The 20,263-nt window shown below is 62.6% G+C and overlaps 1 protein-coding gene across 13 annotated transcripts in view; it reads left to right on the top strand.

Annotated features, from left to right (window-relative positions):
- CTBP1 (C-terminal binding protein 1) overlaps nt 1-20,263 on the top strand; it is a 38,781-nt gene that overhangs the window by 1,078 nt on the left and 17,440 nt on the right. For 4 of the 13 annotated variants that reach the window (XM_055111115.2, XM_034958162.4, XM_063603663.1 and 1 more), the window contains exons 2-3: nt 7,765-7,959; nt 11,071-11,225. In XM_055111115.2, the coding sequence (XP_054967090.1) occupies nt 7,953-7,959; nt 11,071-11,225 (162 nt within the window). In that variant the 5' untranslated portion in view covers nt 7,765-7,952. Of the gene's footprint in view, nt 1-140; nt 357-505; nt 612-899; nt 7,634-7,764; nt 7,960-11,070; nt 11,226-20,263 lie in introns of those variants that run through there. The other 9 variants (XM_034958156.4, XM_034958155.3, XM_034958157.3 and 6 more) reach the window with 8 other exon arrangements.

Genomic DNA, 20,263 nt, shown 5'->3' with positions numbered 1-20,263 from the left:
CGCAGCCGCGTCCCGGCCGGGCGGGCCCTGAGCCGCCCGCGTGAGTCCGTGCGCCGCCCGCGCTGGGAACCAGGAGACCAACCGCGAGGCCCCGCCCGCGCGCGCCGCCGTGTCCCCGCCCGCGCGCGCCGCCGTGTCCCCGCCCGCGCGGTCGTCGGAGCGCGGCTCAGCGGCGCGGCGGAGACTCGGCACGGCGGCGGCCAGGCGCAGGCGGGCGGGCGGAGCAGCGGACGGCGCCGAGGCCGCCCCACGCGCCGGGCTCGCGGCGGCGCAGCGCGCCGGAGTGGTCGGGGCCCGCGGCCGCTCGCGCCTCTCGATGGGCAGCTCGCACTTGCTCAACAAGGGCCTGCCGCTTGGTAAGGCCGCGCGCGCGCGCGTTTCCGGCCGCGGGCGGGGGCGGGGCGGGGCTGGTGCCGCGCGGGCGGGGGGCGCGGGGGCGGACCGAGCGCGCGCCCGCGGGCCGCCGGCTTTGTGTGCGAGTGCGCGTGCGCGCCGGCGTCCGCGCGTGGCCGCGGGCGGGGGCGGGACCGCGGGAAGGGTCTTGCGCATGCGCGGGCCGCTGCGTGTGTGCGAGCGCCGCAGTCTGCTCTCCCCGCCCGCGGCCCGTGCAGGTGACACAAAAGGGCCTGTGGGCCTCTGGGCTGCCCCGCTGGACCCCCAGCTCCACCGACCCCAGCCCCGTCGGACCCGGGACGTCACCCCGGGTCCCGATCCCCGGCCGCTACCCCGTCCCCGGTCATGACCCCGTGGCTGGGCCTGCGGGGCCGGGGTGGGGCGGGAGCCGTGCGCAGCTCGGGGTGTCCTGGGGCGCGCGCTCCCGGGCCACTCGCGGGAGCGCGCCTCCCGCCGGGAGGCCGCCGGCGACCGTGGCCGCGCGCTGTGGGGGAAGGGGACGGGGCGCGGGTGCCGGGTATGACCGTGGAGGAGGCCGCTGCCCTCAGACCGGGCCCAAAGCGCAGCCCCCGGCGGTGACGCGGGAGGGCCCGGGGTCTCCGTTCCCGCGAACTCCGCGAGGTCTCGGACCGGCCCAGCGCCCCCACCTGCCCTTGCCTGGGCCCGCCCAGGTCCCGGGGCGCCTTCCTCGCGGGCTGCGGCCGCGGAAGCAGGGAGCACGGGCGGGCGCCGGGCTTGCCACCATCGCCATCTTGCAGCGCCCGCGTCCTGGGCCGGCCCGAGCCGCTGCGCGGAGCCTCTCTTTCCCTCGACCCGGCTGCAAAGGCAGAGTCCGTGCGCCTGAGCCCCGGGCCGAGACTGGCGCGTTCTCTGGCGGCCTCCAAGGGCGCCGGTGTCTGGAAGCCCAGCCTGGGCCAGATCCCTTTTGCTGTCGTCTCCGTGATTGCCGGGACAGAATTCCCTTCCAGTGGGGAAAAGGGAAGGCGGTTGCGCCCTTCCCGGTGCCCTGAGTGGGGAGGTGAAACCCTGAGAGTTGGGGCAAGAGGGCCCGGAGCTAGGGCCGAGGCGGCGGGTGCGCAGGGTGTTCCGTTGAGCCCGAGCCCCCCCTCCCCCCTCCCCGGCCTCTCCACCGTTTCTGTAGGAGCGCGGCAGGGAGCACACGTCCCTCGGGAAGAAAACGGCGCCGGCGGCTGGGCCCGCACCGCGGCCGTCCTCGCTGAGCTCCTAGCGCGTGGCCTTTGCGCGTCTGTGTACCCGTCTGCAGCTTGGGGCAGGGTTGGGGGAGAACCGTGGGGTAACTATTTGCCGTTGCAGCTGAGGATGACAGCTGCGGTTTGGGGGTCCCCCTTTCTGTGTCCTGGAACTTTGTAGGGCGTGGCTCTGCCCTGGGCCTCAGCACCCGGCCTCCCAGGTCTCCCCTGCCTGCCCAGGCCTGGCCACCTCCCTCTGGGGTCTGGGTTTGGCTCCTGGTTGGGGCTGTCGGCTCCGCAGACGCCTTTTGCTCTCTGTGATTCTGTTGCCCATCTTTGAGCACCTGCTTCCATGCAGGCGTCCTCTGCAGAGCTCTGGGAGGGACACACACTGGGAGTGGCATCTGGTCACTCCTGGGGGTGCCTCGTCCGCCTGCCCGGCCATTTTTGGGGTGTCTGCCATGTCCCCAACATGCACTTCTTCCTGTCAGCCTTGACCAGGGCAGCCGTTAGTTCTGAGAGGTGGGTGTGTGGTTGGGGATGTCAGCGAGTAGGATCTTCCCTTTTATGCGCTTGTCATTAACCTGAGAACGTGGCAGTGGGGGAGGAGAGGCTTGGCCCGGGGTGCACAGGACTGTGGGCTGGTCCTGTCCCTCTGATGAGTGGGACGAGCCTTGGTCCAGTCCTGTGGGCTTGGCGCAGAGCCGACCCCCTGCCATGTCCTGGTGGGATTGGAAGTGCTGGCTCGTCCTGCCTGCCTCCCCCAAGGGCTGGGAGCCCCCCACTCTTTGGACATTTGTAGTGTAAGGTTCCATTATCTAGCAGACAGCAACTGTTAACCATCACTCTGTTAATAAATTTTTTCTGGAGGAACCCTGGACAGAAGTAGTCATGCTCTCCAGGAAACGGGCCCCAGGCTCGAGAGGCCCAGTCTCTTCCCTCAGGGCTTAGAGGTGGCCATCAAGCCACACCTGGTTCCCCACCAGCCTGGCAGTTTTTCTGGTTTTTCTCCTCTGACTGTCACTTGCCCTCTCAACTTCCTGTGGCCAGTACCCCCAGAATGTGACCTGGTCTGAGCTGACGGTGGTGTCACTGAGCCAAGAGGCGTGTGGCTGGCACCACTAGTGTTGCTGAGAACTCTTCAGGCAGCACTTTGTGCCCGGCTGTGCCCTGGTGCTCCCCATGCAGTGCCCAAGTCAAAGGTGTGTGCCCTGTGAGGTGTTTACCCCGGTTGACTCTCCTTGTAGAAGGACTTAATGTTTCTCACTCCACTCGGGGCTGGAGAGGGCTCCGTCCGGGTGGTGCTGACGGTGCAGGCCTGGCCCAGGGTCCAGGGGTGGCCAGGAGGTGGTGGAGGCAGCAGGCAGTGTCATACGGGTTCCGTGGTTGAACTGCATCGCCCGAGGGAACGCTGGTCGGAGCGCCGGGTGGAGCGCCAGGGTCCTCTGGTGGTCGCTGGATGTTGGTAGTTGTGGGTAAGAGCTCTGTGCCAGGAGTGTCTGGACCCCCGGGTCCTCCATTGTCAGCTGCAGTGGCCGGAGTCCACTGCTCTCCCCCGCACTGGGTTGTGGTAACCCACAAGGTGCCACCTGCGTCACTGACCGTCGTTTCCAGAAGCCCCTCCGGCCACACATTCCATGTGGTATCTCCCACGAGGAAATGTTCGTTTTTTTCCCTGTGAAGCCAGAAATTTCTTGGTGGCTCTTTGCCGAGCCAAACGTTAACCTTGAGTTGTCTCTCTGGGCGGCCCCAGGTGGTACCAGTTCTCACGGGTGTTGAAGGAGAGTGAGGATGGCCCTGAGGGAAGCCCAGTTGGTTTGGTTGGGGAGGCGTTGGGGCTATGGCCCTGAGAGAGGTGTGGGCGGTGTTGGGACCAGGCCCCTTCTGCACCCTCCCCTGGCACCGCCATTAACTCTCCAGGCCTGGTGTGGCCCAAGCCACCCTGCCCGCCCGTGCTACCCTACCCACACGTGCCACCCTGACCTGCTTGTGCCATCCTGCCCGCACGTGCCACCCTGCCCACCCGTGCCACCCTGCCCTGCCGCCTGTGTCACCCTGCCCGTCCATGCCACTCTGCTATGCCGCCTGTGTCACCGTGCCCTCCTGTGCCACTCTTCCCTGCCGCCCGTGTGACCGTGCCCTCCTGTGCCACCCTGACCTGCCGCCCGTCTGTGGTGTGGGGGCTCCTGGGCTGCCCTGTCTGCGTGGCTGGCAGGAGCCTCAGAGGCATCCGAGGCTGTCTCTCCAGTGGTGTCATGTGTAGAATGTGTTGGGAAGGGGAGGAAGGTGTAGCCCTGATACCCCACACGTGGTAGGAGCCAGGAAGGTGGCGTTCTGGGGGTTCCTGGAGCTCACAGGTTGTGTGCGTGTGCTCGCTGAACAAACAGGGAAACGTGCGGCTCCACGGATGTCCTGGAGAGGGGTCTTGCTGGCAAATCCGTGCCTTTGATCACAGCCCCTGCGCTGTGTCCTCTGAGCTGTGATGCGGCCCTGCAGGCCCCGTGGAGTGCGGTGGCTCCCTGGTTCACAGGGATGCTGCCGTCCAAGGTGCTGTATCGGCTCGTGGATGACTTGGGCAGTGTCTGTCTGGGGTGCTGTCGTCGGAGGAGCTGTTTCAACCTGTGGGTGACGGGCCATGTCTGTCTGGGGGAGGTTCTGTTGGCCCCGTGCTCTCAGCCCAGTGGCTCCATGCTGCTGTGCGGCTCCCTCTTGGGGGCCTGCCTTCTCTGCTACTGCAGGGCAGGGCCTCAGTTTTCTCTGGGCGGCAGGTGGCTGTATCTCAGGACTGGAAGGCTCCCGGTCAGGCTGTGCACAGCCTTGGTTCATGTCAGCCCCTGGCTGGGCAGCACCGCCAGGCCCTAGTCTTTGGGCCTCCAGGCCTGGACAGCCAGAGGGGGCATCTCACCAATGCCCAGATGGCTGCCGGGGACTCACGGCAGGGCAGCTTTGTCACGAGAGGGCCACTCGAGCCCGGAGTAATCAGGGCTTATGGGGACAGGGCAGGGTGAGGGCCGGTGAGACCGCCCAGCCTTAGGGTGCCCTTCTGGTGGTCGGGGAGCCCTTCCTGGGCAGCGGCTTTAGGGGCTGCTGTGGGGAGGGGGAAGAAGATGGGGTTGGTGAGGAGGAGCTTTTGGGACACTGTCCTGGTGGAGGTCGTGAGGGAGGGGAGCGGACCGGTTGGCCCAGCAGGGCTGGCCAGTGGAGGGACGTGGAGGGTTGGTAGCTGCCGAGCCTGGGTCTGAGCAGGCGGGGATGGGGACCAGGTGCTGAGGCTGGGGAAGGAACGGGGGTAGCTGCTTGGTCCTGGCGCATCTTGGTGTCCCCTGGGACTTCCTGGAACCACCCCCCCCCACCCCCCAGTGCCCAGAGACCCGCTGTGGCTGTCTGGATCGGGGCAGGTCCCAGCCCATGGTGACCCCCAGTGTGCCGGGGCAACCCCGGTCCCTCTCCAGACCAGAATGGACCGATGCCCAGCACACACGTGGATCGGGGCCGAGTGGGCAGGCGTGGCCAACAGGAGGGAGGATCCGGCAAGCAGATGGTGATGTGCATCCAGAGACAGGGCGTTGACATGTGGCCAGGAGGCTCTGGGGTCATCGGGCCGCCACCGTGCAGCCCCCCGGGACTTGATGCCTCCAGAGAACCTGGGGGCTGCTGCCCCTCACCTCACCCCCATTTACTTTTTGTTTTAGAGCAGTCTTAGATTTACAGGAAAATAGGAAGCACAAGCTTCCACGTGCTCTACACTCACTTCCCTCGTGGGTCCCTTGAGTGCTTTCTTACAACATGAGGTTAAGCGTCTGCAGGGTGAGAACCTGGAGACTGTCCTCGTGTCGCTGGGCTGAGAGCCGTGTGTGGCTGTGAGTTTTTGATGAGGAAAAGCAGTGTGGGTCCTGGATTTGGACAGCACAGGCCCCTCTGGGAGCCGTGTGCCTTCACCTCGGAGTGTGTGGGCGAGGTACAGAGCTGGAGCCCTTGACCCTGACCGGCCAGCCAGGAAGGCCGTAGGAGGCCAGCTCCCTGGCGTGAGGTGCGCAGGGCCTCTGGCATTGCCCTAGGTGAGGGCTCCAGGACTCGGACGCTGGCTCTCAGTGGGGCAGGTGTGGCCCGGCAGGGGGCGCTTTGTGGGTGCACAGTGGCCCCAGGGTGGTGCAGATGGTGGGCAGACCTACCCCAGGGCTGTTTCTGAGACAGAGGTCCCTGGAGGAGAACCAGGTGCTGGGCCTCAGGTGTCTGTCCTGAACTGGAGCAGCCTTGGAACAAGGAACCACAGGAAGTCCCTGTGGCATGGGGTGCAGCCCCTCAGTCTGGCAGGGCTAGCCCAGGGAGTGCAGGGCCCCAGGAGCCCTGCCACAGGTTCCTCAGCTCGGGAGCTCACGGCCTCCTCACTGCAGGGTCCTTTCAGGAGGGCCAGGGTGGCCTTCACACATCTGCTTCCTCCTCAGAGACACAGGTGTGGGCACGTACTGGCCAGTATAGATAAGCATTGAGCAGCATTGATGGGTATCGATGAGCCTCCAGGAGCAGCGGCTGGTGCCTTGCTGCTGTGGGCAGTATTGAGTATTGGCCGGTCTTGACGAGCAGCAGCCGGTACTGGGCCACCGTGGGTAGCATTGATGAGTATTGACTGGTATCAATGAGTATCAGCCGGTATCAATGAGTATTGGCCCGTATCAATGAGTTTGGCCAGTATTGATGAGTATCGGCTGGCATTGATGAGTATCGGCTGGCATTGATGAGTATCGGCTGGCATTGATGAGTATCGGCTGGCATTGATGAGTTTGGCTGGGCGTGGGTGGCACGGTGCCTTGCCCCCTGGCCAGGCTGGCTCGCGGGTGAAATGTGACATTCAGGCAGTTTTCTCCTGTCCTTTTAGTTTGTTTTTATGTGGTATCCGGGTACCATGGGGAGATCTGGCATTCAGGGCAGGAGGCTGCTGCGCAGGTCATGGGGGCCCAGGCGCAGGCGATGGGGATCCCGCTCCACAGTGTTGCTCTTGGGCCCCCCGTCGGGGAGTCCCACACAGCACCTGCCATGAGGAGTGGTGTTGGGGACCCTGGATGGGAGGTGCGTGCGTGGGGTTGCACCCCAGCCCCTGTGATGGTGTCTCTGGAAGCTGGAGATGGTCGGCATGTATGCTTGAATCCTGCAGAGGGAATTGAGGGTTGGAGATTTGTCTGCGAGGCCTGTGGCAGGGGCGGCCTCACAGCACACTACCAGGGTCTTAGGCTTGGCTGAGTGGCCTCTTCTGGCCTGGCAGGCAGTCGTCTCAGCCCACGCCTGCCACGCTGCTGGGCTGGTGGTGGCCGGCTCCTGTCCTGGTCAGCCTGATGTCAGCTGCACGTTGGGGTCAGCCTCGGTGCTGTGTCTTCATGCCAGAGCAGGGGCCAGGTGTGGGCAGCTCAGTGACACCCTCCCGAGGGCTGGGCGATCGTGTGCACTCCCAGCACCCTCTACTTTGCAGGGCTGCGTCCCTGGAAGGCTTGGCCCTCTCAGGGGCCCCCTGCCCCTGTGCATTCAGCCATTGGGGTTCGTGCCCTCGGCTTCCCGCCAGGCCCTGGCCGTAGCGGTCAAGAAGAGCTGAGCAGTGGTTTTGGGAGAATCGAGGGAGCGTCGCCAGGATGCACTGAGGGTCGGAGGTGGAGCCGGCGCGGCTCAGTGCAGGCAGTGCCAGGCTGGATGCTGGAAAGCCAGCAGCACCTCTCCCGGTGGCTCCTGGGAAGTTCCACGTCCTTGCCTGGTCACAGAGGCCCGGGAATCAGTGACATGAGATAGAAGCTTCCAGAACAGGAGGCAGAGCCTTTCCGCAGTTTCCCTGCCCACAGCACACACCCTGTGCCCTCCGCCCCGTGGTTCTTGGACACTGGGGACATCTGGGTGCGGCTAGAGCCTGTGGGGGTGGCCGCAGCCCTGGGGGACTGTTCCCAGGAGTAGGCCTCGGGGCCACAGGGGCGCGGCCTCGGGCCTGGCACTGCAACCTCAGGGTGAGCGCCCTTCGTGTGTGCGGCAGGAGCCGGGGCCCCTGGCTGTCAGCAGGCCCCCGAGTCCAGGTAGGTCCCAGACAGCAGTCCCGGGTGTGGCAGATGCAGTGAGGTCCACTTCTGAGGCGTTCCCTGGAGTCTGTGAGTTCTGGTCGGACCTTCGATGGCATTTTAATGTGTCTCTTGTGTTTGATTTTTAGTAAGACTTTGACCCCGACGCAGGCTTCAGTGATTGCCGCGGATCAGAAGCCTGAGCACTTTGGCTCGAGACAATTAAGGACGTGGGATGAGGCTCCGAGACAGGACGCGGTTCTGCCTGGGGATCCTGAAGATAAAAAGCTTTGAAAAGTCGAATTCATGGTCGTGGAAGCTGAGCCCATATTAAGAGATGTCAGGTTGGTAGGGGTTCCTGGCGTCGGCGGCAGAGTGAAGCCGGCCGGTCTCTTTGCGACCGTGTGGAGGAGGCACTGCCTCGGATCAAGTCGAGGGACCTGGGCTGCATGGGCGTCGGGCCGGACTGCTGCCACCTGACCCCCAGTGTGCTCTGGGCGAGGACAGGTGCCCCTCGAGGGAGGGCTTCCTGCACACCTGGTGGCAGAGCACAGCTGTGGTCAGGCCTGTCCGTGGCATCTGCTGTCTGTTTCTGTCGGAAAGTGTCTGAGAGGCACGGAGGGCCTCCACGTGGAGGCCGCCAGCACGAGGGCGGAGCCCCACACGGAACCCTGGAAATCTCAGGTGTCCACCCGGCTGGCCCAGGAGCAGAGCCGCGGCCCCTGTGGAGCTGTTCCTTGCGGTTGGTCTGTGCTCTCTGGCCCGGAAGTGCGTGTAGTCCGAAACAGCCTTGGGCTTGGGGGGTGCTGCAAAGCCTGCTTCAGCACAGGCCGTGTGACTGTGAAGCCTCCTGGGTGTGTCCCCAAGCCTGCAAGGGTGGGCTGTCCGGGGAACCCTGGCACGGTGGTCAGGGGCAGCTCATGGGTGATGTGAGGAGGCATCTTGGGTGCCTGAGCCTGATGGGGCCTGGTGTCTCCGCCTGCTCCCCCCTCCCCACCGTTCAGCACCCGGGAGTCCCCCAAGGCGGTTCCGACGAGGGACCCGGTTCCCACTCACCCAGCACCCGGGAGTCCCCCCAGGCGGTTCCGACGAGGGACCCGGTTCCCACTCACCCAGCACCCGGGAGTCCCCCCAGGCGGTTCCGACGAGGGACCCGGTTCCCACTCACCCAGCACCCGGGAGTCCCCCCAGGCGGTTCCGACGAGGGACCCGGTTCCCACTCACCCAGCACCCGGGAGTCCCCCCAGGCGGTTCCGACGAGGGACCCGGTTCCCACTCACCCAGCACCCGGGAGTCCCCCCAGGCGGTTCCGACGAGGGACCCGGTTCCCACTCACCCAGCACCCGGGAGTCCCCCCAGGCGGTTCCGACGAGGGACCCGGTTCCCACTCACCCAGCACCCGGGAGTCCCCCACGGCGGTTCCGACGAGGGACCCGGTTCCCACTCACCCAGCACCCGGGAGTCCCCCCAGGCGGTTCCGACGAGGGACCCGGTTCCCACTCACCCAGCACCCGGGAGTCCCCCACATGGTTCCGACGAGGGACCCGGTTCCCACTCACCCAGCACCCGGGAGTCCCCCCAGGCGGTTCTGACGCAGCCGAGCGGTCTGCAGTGATCCCGTGTGTCCACGCCTTCCTCATCAGAAGTGAAATCCAAGGATACTGAGAGCGGATGTCTATCCACTCACTCAGAAACAGCAACATAAACCTTTCTGCTCATGAGAAGTCATCACCACCACACACAGCGGGGAGGGAGGCCACGTGCAGAGGGAGGCCATGTACAGTGTCACTGGGCGGCTGTCTATGGTGCTCGTGGGCAGCTCCCGTCCAGAGGGAATGAAGGAACAGGCGAACCAGGACGCGGTTTTGACCGTGCAGACCTCACGTTTGGGATCTGGTTTCCTATCTTGAAGGAAAGTGGGTGGAATGGCCAGTGGCTCCTCCGAGGACGCCAGGGCGCGAGGACCTCACGGGAGGGGCATGGGCCCAGCCGTACTGGGAGCCCTCGGCTTTGGGGTGGTCAGTGGAGACCCATGCCCCGTCCCCTGCAGGCGTGTGCTGCAGGCCCACTGCACCCCTGGGCTGTCCACCAGAGCGTTTCTTTTCTCTGCCATGGGTTCCAGGAGGCACTTCCCTGCTTCCTGGATACTGGCAGCTCGGTGGCCTCTGCTCACCTGCAGGCAGATGGGGCAGCGGATGGGGCGGGAGACTGGGCCGAGCGTGCTCGTGGCCGCGGCCACTGGAGAGCCTGCAGGGTCACTCTGCTCCTTGGTTCTGTCCTGCGCCTCCCCTCCTGCTGGCCGAACGGTCCTGGGTACTGCTTGGTCTCCTGTGGCCGGTCTTTGGAGGGGGAGGGGAGGGACCGGCTGGGCCCTGGCCCCAGCTCCGCCTCTGCCCAGCTGCTGTGGGGCTGACAGTGGCCCCACCTGGTGCTCCCTGCCTGGCACGGGGCGGTCGGGCGGTGCCTGGAAGCTGCCATGCTTCTGTGACGCCTCAGAGCCCTTATTTCTCCAGTTGGCCCCGATGAAGCTTAGTTGCGTCATACGCGAAAGGAATGGGTGTTAATGATCTTTAATCATCTGGTTCTGGGAAGGTCAGGGGCACAGAGTGGACTTTAATAGGTTTTAACCCTTTTCTTCCTTTGTTCTGTTTCTTTTGTCTTCACATCTATAATTGGAAGTGATGCCAGGCAGAGGGTGGGGGGCGTCCTACGTGAAACACTGGTGACCCCATCAGGGATTCCGGGCAGCCACGCGGTAGCCCAGGCAGGAAAGGGACAACCATGTTCCCAAAGTCCCGTGCTGTCATCTGTGTCCTCCAGTGTCCTGGTTCCCTCCTGTCCCCCTGCCTCATGGAGCTGCTCTGGGGTCTCGGATGGTCTGGGAGGGTCTCGGGGGGTCTCAGAGGGTCTTGGAGGGCCTAGGAGGGTCTGGAGGTGTCTCGGTGGGTCTGGGAACGTCTTGGGGAGTCTCAGAGGGTCTGGGAGGTTCTCAGAGGGTCTGGAGATTTCTTGGGGGGTCTCGGAGGGTCTTGGAGGGTGTGAGAGGGTCTCAGAGGGTCTTGGAGGGTGTGAGAGGGTCTCAGAGGGTCTTGGAGGGTGTGAGAGGGTCTCAGAGGGTCTTGGAGGGTGTGAGAGGGTCTCAGAGGGTCTGGGAGGATCTCGGAGGGGCTTTGGAGGGTCTCGGAGGGGCCTTGGAGGGTCTCGGAGATCCTGTGCCCAAGGGAGATGGTAGTGGGTGTCCACAGTCTGTGTCCACTTGAGTCAGCGAGCTGAGGCACACACGAGTTGTCTTTCACGTGGATTTTTAATTTACTTTTTACAAATATCACAACATATAGACCAGAAAACCCCCGGCAGTCGGCCCTCGTTGGCCCGTGCGCAGTGGGTGGCGTGGAGTGGGTTGTAGCCACGGGGCCGCAGTGGTGCAAGGCTGAGCACTTGCCTCTGTCTTGCAGGCGTCCGACCTCCGATCATGAACGGGCCCCTGCACCCGCGGCCCCTGGTGGCATTGCTGGATGGCCGGGACTGCACAGTGGAGATGCCCATCCTGAAGGACGTGGCCACTGTGGCCTTCTGCGACGCGCAGTCCACGCAGGAGATCCACGAGAAGGTACCACCACGTGGTCGCCTGGGGCTGGCAGAACCGCACGTTGGTGGGAGTTGGAGGGACGGGAGCACGGCCGGCCCGGGCCACAGCAGGTCTGGGTGCCACTGGGGCAGGAGCGGCCTCTGTCCCAGTCATCCCGCGCCATCAGGAGGTGGACACGGGGTTTTCCCTGCACACCATCAGGAGGTGGACATCGGGTTTGCCCTGAGCCCCATCAGGAGGTGGACACGGGGTTTTCTCTGTGCCCCATCAGGAGGTGGACACCACGTTTGTCCTGAGCCCCATCAGGAGGTGGACATTCGGTTTGCCCTGTGCCCCATCAGGAGGTGGACACGGGGTTTTCCCGTAGCCCCATCAGGAGGTGGACACTCGTTTTGCCCTGTGCCCCATCAGGAGGTGGACACGGGGTTTGTCCTGAGCCCCATCAGGAGGTGGACACGGGGTTTGTCCTGAGCCCCATCAGGAGGTGGACACGGGGTTTGTCCTGAGCCCCATCAGGAGGTGGACACAGGGTTTTCCCTGAGCCCCCTCAGGAGGTGGACACCGGGTTTTCCCTGAGCCCCATCAGGAGGTGGACACGGGGTTTTCCCTGAGCCCCCTCAGGAGGTGGACACCGGGTTTTCCCTGAGCCCCATCAGGAGGTGGACACTCGTTTTGCCCTATGCCCCATCAGGAGGTGGACACGGGGTTTATCCTAAGCCCCATCAGGAGGTGGACACGGGGTTTTCCCTGAGCCCCATGAGGAGGTGGACACGGGGTTTGTCCTGAGCCCCATCAGGAGGTGGACACTCGTTTTGCCCTGTGCCCCATCAGGAGGTGGACACTTGGTTTGTCCTGAGCCCCATCAGGAGGTGGACACGGGGTTTGTCCTGAGCCCCATCAGGAGGTGGACACGGGGTTTGTCCTGAGCCCCATCAGGAGGTGGACACTCGTTTTGCCCTGTGCCCCATCAGGAGGTGGACACGGGGTTTGTCCTGAGCCCCATCAGGAGGTGGACACGGGGTTTTCCCTGAGCCCCATCAGGAGGTGGACACGGGGTTTGTCCTGAGCCCCATCAGGAGGTGGACACGGGGTTTGTCCTGAGCCCCATCAGGAGGTGGACACGGGGTTTTCCCTGAGCCCCATCAGGAGGTGGACACGGGGTTTTCCCTGAGCCCCATCAGGAGGTGGACACGGGGTTTGTCCTGAGCCCCATCAGGAGGTGGACACGGGGTTTTCCCTGAGCCCCCTCAGGAGGTGGACACCGGGTTTTCCCTGAGCCCCGTCAGGAGGTGGACACTCGGTTTGTCCTGAGCCCCATCAGGAGGTGGACACCGGCTTTCTCCTGAGCCCCATCAGGAGGTGGACACCGGGTTTGCCCTGAGCCCCATCAGGAGGTGGACACTCGGTTTGCCCTGTGCCCCATCAGGAGGTGGACACTCGGTTTCTCCTGAGCCTCATCAGGAGGTGGACACGGGGTTTTCCCTGAGCCCCACACTCGGTTTGTCCTGAGCCCCATCAGGAGGTGGACACTGGGTTTGCCCTGTGCCCCATCAGGAGGTGGACGCTCGGTTTCTCCTGAGCCCCATCAGGAGGTGGACACGGGGTTTTCCTGAGCCCCATCAGGAGGTGGACACCGGGTTTGCCCTGAGCCCCATCAGGAGGTGGACGCTTGGTTTGCCCTGAGCCCCATCAGGAGGTGGACACCGGGTTTGCCCTGAGCCCCATCAGGAGGTGGACACTGGGTTTGCCCTGAGCCCCATCAGGAGGTGGACACCGGGTTTGCCCTGAGCCCCATCAGGAGGTGGACACCGGGTTTGCCCTGAGCCCCATCAGGAGGTGGACACCGGGTTTGCCCTGAGCCCCATCAGGAGGTGGACACGGGGTTTGTCCTGAGCCCCATCAGGAGGTGGACACCGGGTTTGCCCTGAGCCCCATCAGGAGGTGGACACCGGGTTTGTCCTGAGCCCCATCAGGAGGTGGACACCGGGTTTGCCCTGTGGCTTCTTGATTCATTTTCAGTTTTCTCCCAGAGAGCAGGTCCTCGGGATGCCAGCTTTTGTGGCGGGGGTGGAGTAAGGTGCTTCCCCCGGCCCCAGTTGCGCGGCGGTCTTCACACGGCCGGTCTCGGCATTGCCCGCGGCCTGGCTTTGGTCCAGCAGTGAGCAGCCTTTGGGCAGCTTTCCTGATTCTTGTTTGCTCAGGAGACCCACAGGCTCCTCCGTGATGAGAACTAGGTTGGTCTGGCTTCTACTTGTAGCCAGGGATCAGTGATTCAGAGCAGCTTTTCCCTGAAGACAGACGAAGAAGCTGGGCCCCCAGGAGCTCATAGGATAGGGCCAGGCCCAGGCTGCAGCCTGGAGAGGCCTAGAACCTGCAGGAACGGGCGGGTCTTGCCAACTCTGGCCTGGGGTGTTGGCTGTTCTGGAAGAAGTGGCTGAGAGGCTGAATTAGGCTTTGGTGGCGTCACTGGCCTGCTGGGTGTGGGGCCCTGCCGGGATATCCGTGGCCTGAAAGGTGACATCTGGAGTGAGGGTGACCTGGACTCTGACGTGCCACACGATTGGCACCTAGCCTGCTGATGTCCAGGAAACCTTGAATCTGGATTTTCGGGGACCCCGCACTGCCGGCCCCAGGTGTCTGGCAAAAGAAGTAAGACGGCCCCTTTAGAGGAAGACAGCGTCAGCCCAGGCCTCGGGTCATTTCTACAAATCACCGTCTGGTACGGGGTCCATCACATGCAAACAGAGGTAACCAGGCAGTCAAGGAGATGGGCAAAACGCAGAAGCCAGGGAAGCAGTGCCACCTGCAGGAGCTCCCCGTGCTGCCCACGAGCCGATCAGCCGATCACCCCAGCCCAGCCCCCAGCAGGCTGGGCCAGACACCGACGAAGAGCTGATGACTCTGGAACGGGGCGTAGCAGCGTTAGGGGAGAAAATGAGATGCGGATCTGAGAAACGCCGAAGCTGATCGGGGGAACTGAGGGGCGGGTTTACCAGCTGACCAGGCAGCAGCGGACAGGAGGGAAGGAGAGAACGCGGGAGAGGGCGAGATGAGGAAGGGTCGCTCTTGCAGAAACTTCAGAACAGGAGAGGGAAGGGGTTGGAAGTGATGACGACAGCAAAAGCCTTTCCAAAATGGACGGAAGAAAACCTGATGTTAAAAATGCGCGTGGTCTGCCGGGAGCGTCTGCTGGGGCGTTCGCTCTGGAAGATTCTTCACGGTTTCTCACACGGGTAGATGTGTGCTTGTAATGCAGCCCACTGGCCACACTCCTTTATCCCGGAGACTTGGAACGTGCGTCCACACGCCCAGTGGCCACACTCCTTTATCCCGGAGACTCGGAATGCGCGTCCACACACAGACCTGCACGTCATGCTTCCTAGCAGCTTAACTCACCATAGCCCAAACCAGAAGGACGCCCCCCACCGGCTGTCCTTCAGTGGGTGAGTGGCCAGGCAAATGCTGGCCACCTCCCTCGGTGTCCTCCTCAGCAACAGGCATGAACGCTGGGTCCCTGCCACACCCTGGGTGATCTCGGCAGCATGATGGCGAGTGAAGAAGCTGGTTTCAAGGGGTGCACACTGTATGATCTCTTCATCCCCAGGTGATAGGATTAGCGTGACGGAAACAGTGGCCCGGGGTGCAGGTAGGGGAGCCGCCGGCAGGCCGGTGTCTGGAATCGGCACATGGGCACGTTGGCACGTCACGTGGGCGTGTCCACACGCATGCAAGGGGCTGTGGGTGAACTGCCCGTGGTGCACACCTGAGGGAGTCGTGTGGCACCAGCTCGGTTTTGACAGTGCTCTTTGTTAGGTACAGTTTTCTCATTGGGAAGCTAGATTTGTATTAAAGATACACACGTAAGGATAAAAAAAGAGGCTCGTAGAAAACTTTTGGTGTCGTAAACAATACTCAAACAGTTTTGCCAACAAATTGGAAAGCTAAGGCAAAACAGATGTTTTTCTAAAATTGCAGTAATCCCAAACTGCCTTGACAGGTTCATATAAAATGCAGATCAGTGGTTGGGGTGGGGCCGGCGTGGGTCCTGGCATGAGACAGACTTCCTGCTCCCCACCCAGGCTGCACAGCCCAGGGCAGAGAAAGGACAACATAAATACACAGAAAACTGCCCCAGGGGATGCAGCTGGATTCTTGGAAGAGACGAGAGTGTTGGGAACCGTCCTGGCATCCTGGAGGGGCCTGAAGCAGCCCCTAACCAGAAGCAGAGCCGGCGCCACAGAAAGGAGCCCCCAAGAACTAGGAGAGCTTGAAATTAAAAACATGAGTGAAAATCTCATAAAAACAGGAAGCTCAAAGACACAGGGACATTGCAGAAGCCAGAGAGGTGAAGAGAAGCCGTGACCTCCCGGGGCTGTGTGTGGAGTCTGCAGGGGCCGCCTGGATGCCGAGTCCGCGTTTCGCAGTGTGTGGTCCTGCGGGAGGACTTGGCTGCCCACGCTTTCTTGCCACTAGGGGTGGCCAAAGGATTGAGCTCCAGAACAGAGGGGAGCAGGGCCTCTCCCTGCCGTCCCCTCCTCGTCCCTGCTGGCTGGAACCCGGGGTAGCCACCTTGGACTGTGAGGGGAGCCGCGTGCTGGGAACCGTGGAGCAACAAGGCAGGAGGCAGGGACCCTCGTGGCTGTGGAGAGGGCAGCGGGGCCGCAGGCTGCCTGTCTCCAGGCTTTAGCGTGGGAGGAAACTGAACGCCTGCTTCGTGTGCCACTGTTAGTCAGGAATTCTGCCTCCTGGGGCAGAAACTTCCCGCATAGCTGGTTGGAGGTTGCCGCTGTCTGAGTGCCGTGGAGGAAGAGAACGTGATACCGTCAGTGCGGTCACAGGAGGAGCGGGAAGAATGTCGGGGCCTGGGAGGCGCCCCAGTATTCAGGTTCAGGACTAGGATTTTACTGATACCACGGGTAGGGGATGTCACCCACCGGGACACAAGACTCAGCCCAGCCCCACCCGCCTGCTTTGGAATTTCCACAGGAGAAGGGTTTTCAGCCCAGCACTGCACATCTGATCAAACTGCTGAGCAAGAAAAAGGAAGCCCTGGAGCCCGGAGGCTGTGTCCGGTGTGGGCTGCGGGGCCTGGAGCGGCAGGGCGGCTCCAGGAGGGCACAGGACGCAGTGGCCTGCGAGGACCTGCAGCCAGCTGGACAGTTGCACTCCTGCAAGACAAGCATCTCCAGGCCTTGGGGGTGGGGAGGCCACCAGAAAGCTCCGCCAGACAGAGGTGCTGGGGCTGTGCAGGAAACGAAGTGATTAGAAATCCCGGAGAAAAACACACAAGCAGACGTTGTCATGGTGACTGGGAAAAACACACAAGCTGGCGTTGTCATGGTAATGGAGTGTAGGACAGGCCCGGAGCCCCTCGGTCTCTTGCTGGTGGCTGGCACAGAGACGGGCTGCCGTGGGCTCTGACCTTAATACCGGGTCACAGTCGCTTCTAGGACCAAGAGGACAGAGACCCCATCGCCGTATGCAGGGGCCTGTTTCCAGGCAGACTGCCCAGTGCCCAGCTGAGCCTCGGGTGCAGTGCGACCCTTGCAGGGCATGTCCAGACCCCAGGACCCCCTCTCGTGTCTAGAAGATCCAGTTGGGCAGTGTTGGTACCACCAAGAGTGGACTGGACAGAGGATCAGAGACAATCCCACCCGGCAGGACCCAAGGACTCAGGCAGTGGCTTTTCAGGTGTGTGGGCCGAGGACTGGGGAGTCGGTGAATTCTGGGGCCCCTGGGGTGGCCGTTCAGGAACTGCAGCAGCTCCCCCCACCACAGATGCTCGCTGCCTACTGAAGCGGCCACGTGTTTGAATGAAGAGCAGTTAGAGGAACGCTTGCAAGAGAATGTGTTTATTACCTGAGGTTATGACAATACAGAACATACAATGTTTTCTGTGGAAAATGTGATACTACAGAGGAAAAGGTCACTTTGATTAAATGGCAATTAGAAGTAACAGCATTGCAAGGTAGGGTGCAGCAGCTCACGCTTATAATCCCAGCACTCCAGGAGGCTGAGGCGGGTGGATCACTTGAGGTCAGGAGTTCAAGACCAGCCTGGGCAACATGGTGAAACCTCGTCTCTACTTAAAATATAGAAATTAGCCACGCGTGGTGGTGCGCGCCTGTAGTCCAAGATACTCAGGAGGCTGAGGCAGGAGAATCTCTTGACCCTAAGAGGCGGAGGTTGCAGTGAGCCAAGATCGTGTCACTGCACTCCAGCCTGGGCGACAGAGCAAGACTCTGTCTCAAAAAGGAAAAAAAGAAAGAATGACATAGCAAAATAAATTTAAAAAATAAAAACGGGAGAGGTAGGGGTTGGGTATTTTCAATTTGTGTGCCAGCCTAAGGGTGAATGTCTGATAACACTCAGAGCTGGTGCAGGGGCTGTGCCTGTCATCCCAGCGTATCCAGAGGCCAAGGCCAGAGGATCGCTTCAGCCTAGGAGGTCAAGGCTGCAGCGAGTCATGATTACACCACTGCAGTCCAGCGAGGTCGTGTCTGTAAAATAAGTAAATGAAAAAGTTTATATATTCAAAGACTCCTCCCAATCAGTAGAAACAGAAAAATCCCGACAGAAAATGGATGAGGGCGGTGGCGTTTGGTACAGACAGAGCGGTGTATGAGAACCGGGGTGCACCTCCCGGGTTCTCACGGGTGCAGCAAGCACCGCCGGTAACCCCTGGCCTGGCCTGCGCTGAGCCCTGCACCAGCCGTGCTGAGGGAGCCTGGGCCTGGCCTTTCATGTGGGATAGAAACGGTCGTGCCGGTCTCGATGGTGCTTTGGCAGTTTCTCTGGAAATCTGAAACCTGCGGTCTTCAGCCCAGCCCCACCCTGGGCCTGCATGTGGCTGCGTGTCGTAGAGAAACATCTGCCCTGATGGTGACCTGATGTGAGCAGCAGTTTCACAGAGTAAGCCACCCCTGTGCACGAGGTCTGGAAAGGTAAGTGCGACGTCGAGTCCTGAGCACAGAAGCAGGTGGCAGAACTGCATGGCAGGAGGTGGGCTTGGCGGGCCCCTTCCTGACCCCCAAGAGCCAGCTGCCACCAGGAGCGTCCTGGGGTCTGTTTCCAGCCCGGTGGCAGCCGAGCTTCCTGGGCACCCAGCTTTCCCCAGCCTGCTCTGAGCACTGGAGTTGAGGGCACTGAGCAGAATGGGGCTGAGCCCCTGGCGGTGGAGGGGACACATCAGTGGGTGTTGGCTTGAGGTGGTTTCTGGGAGGCTGCTGGGCCCCGATCGAAAGGGACACACCTGGCTGCACCCACCTCCTGCAGACTTTCTCCGTGGGGGACCAATGCAACAGGCGGGGTGGAGCAGCCACGTGGCAGCCACGAGGGGGAAAGGAAGGTAGACCCTGAGGCTGACGAGCCACTGTGGCACCCTGGCCTGTGGACCTGTGGATGACGTGGCCGCCACGTGCTAAAGTGTACGCGCTAGCAGCTCTGGCCCTGCAGCTGAGCACAGGCCAACCTGGTACGTGGCGGAGGTCGGGGCACGGGGTGCCCCAGCCGTGTTCAGATTCCTGTAGTGAGAATACTTTCACCTAATACTACGTTGTTAAACCTGTATTCAGTAGGGAAAAGGGCAAGGACCTGAAAAAAGTGTATTAAGAATCGTGCACAGGCAAGTGATGAAAGCCTCGTCGGGGAGGCAGCTTGCGCTTCACAGCTCAGCTGGGTGGGCACGCCCGGAGCCCGAAGGAGGGCCCTTGGCCGGCGCACGCTTCGGCTTCTCCGAACTTACCTGGATGAGATAAATTTTCATCACGGAAGAGCCGACGCGGGAAGCAACCTTAAGGCTGCGCGGATGAATATTCGTCATATTCACGTGAATCTGATCGCTGTCTCCTCCGAATGCGCAGGAGGTGACGTGCTGCGGTTCAGAATCGACTTTTTGAGGCCCGTGGCCAGTGCTCAGGGTGAAAGCAGGCTGTTCTCTGCGTACACACAAGCCTGTGTGGTGTGGGTCTGTCCAGCCTGTCCATGCCGAGCCTCTGCACACACACTGTGGGAGTGGCCCCTGCACATCCAGCTGCCCAGGCCGGCCCCCCGGGCTCACGTCTGGCACCAGGCCTGTCCCTGACCCCAGGGCCCATCTCCCACTGCGCCTCTGCCCACCGCTCGCATGCGCAGCCCCTCCTGCCCACAGTGGGTGCCGACAAAGCTTCATCTGCAGGTGACTCCCTCTTAGCTGCGGCTGCTTTGCCAGGCTGCCCGAGGCACCTCCTTGGTGTGTGGGCGCCCGTCTCCAGTCCACGCAGCGCAGGGGTCTTCCTGGCCGCACCGCTCGCCTCCACCACAGCTGTGCACCAGTCGCCCACTGCTGGCCTCTGCCTGCCCGTGCTGTCCTTGTGGCCTCACCCCATCCACACTACGTCTGGTCAAGTGTGGTACACCAGGGTTCACCCCATCCACACTGCACCTGGTGCACCAGGGGTCACCCCGTCCACACTGCATCTGGTGCACCAGGGGTCACCCCGTCCACACTACATCTGGTCAAGTGTGGTACACCAGGGTTCACCCCGTCCACGCTGCGTCTGGTGCACCAGGGGTCACCCCGTCCACACTGCGTCTGGTGCACCAGGGTTCTGCACGCATGCAGCCTCAAAGCCCTCCCGGGAGGCCCGGGGCAGCCATCAGCCCTGTCCATGCACTGATGAGTGTTAACACACACCTGTTCCTCTGTGGTCCGGGTAGATGCCTCCCTGCCTCCTGCAGCCGAGGTGCTCCAACCTTCCCTTCTTCCTGGAGAATGCCCAGGCTAGCCCAGGGCTCCCCTCCCCTGCTGCCCAGCCTCTGCTGTGGCCCTGGTCTGTGTGGTCCTCCATGGTCCTCTCCTCTAGGTCCCCTGCGGTGGGCAGGAGGGAAGGGAGGCTGTGCCAGCCTCAAAGGGAATCGTCTGTTCTGGCTAAGCTGGAGGTCCGGGCACTGTAGGAGAAGGGGTTGCAGCTGGGTGGTGAGCGTCTTCCTGGGGGCTGCCCTCACCCTGCCCACGTATGCCTGCCCAACACCAGCTGCTCTGCCCAGGACCCAGGCAGGGTCAGCTCCCACAGGACGCC

Source organism: Pan paniscus, chromosome 3 (assembly GCF_029289425.2).
Source record: "Pan paniscus chromosome 3, NHGRI_mPanPan1-v2.0_pri, whole genome shotgun sequence".
In the NCBI taxonomy this organism is placed as follows: Eukaryota; Metazoa; Chordata; class Mammalia; order Primates; family Hominidae; genus Pan; species Pan paniscus.
This window is presented reverse-complemented; position numbering and strand designations above follow the sequence as displayed.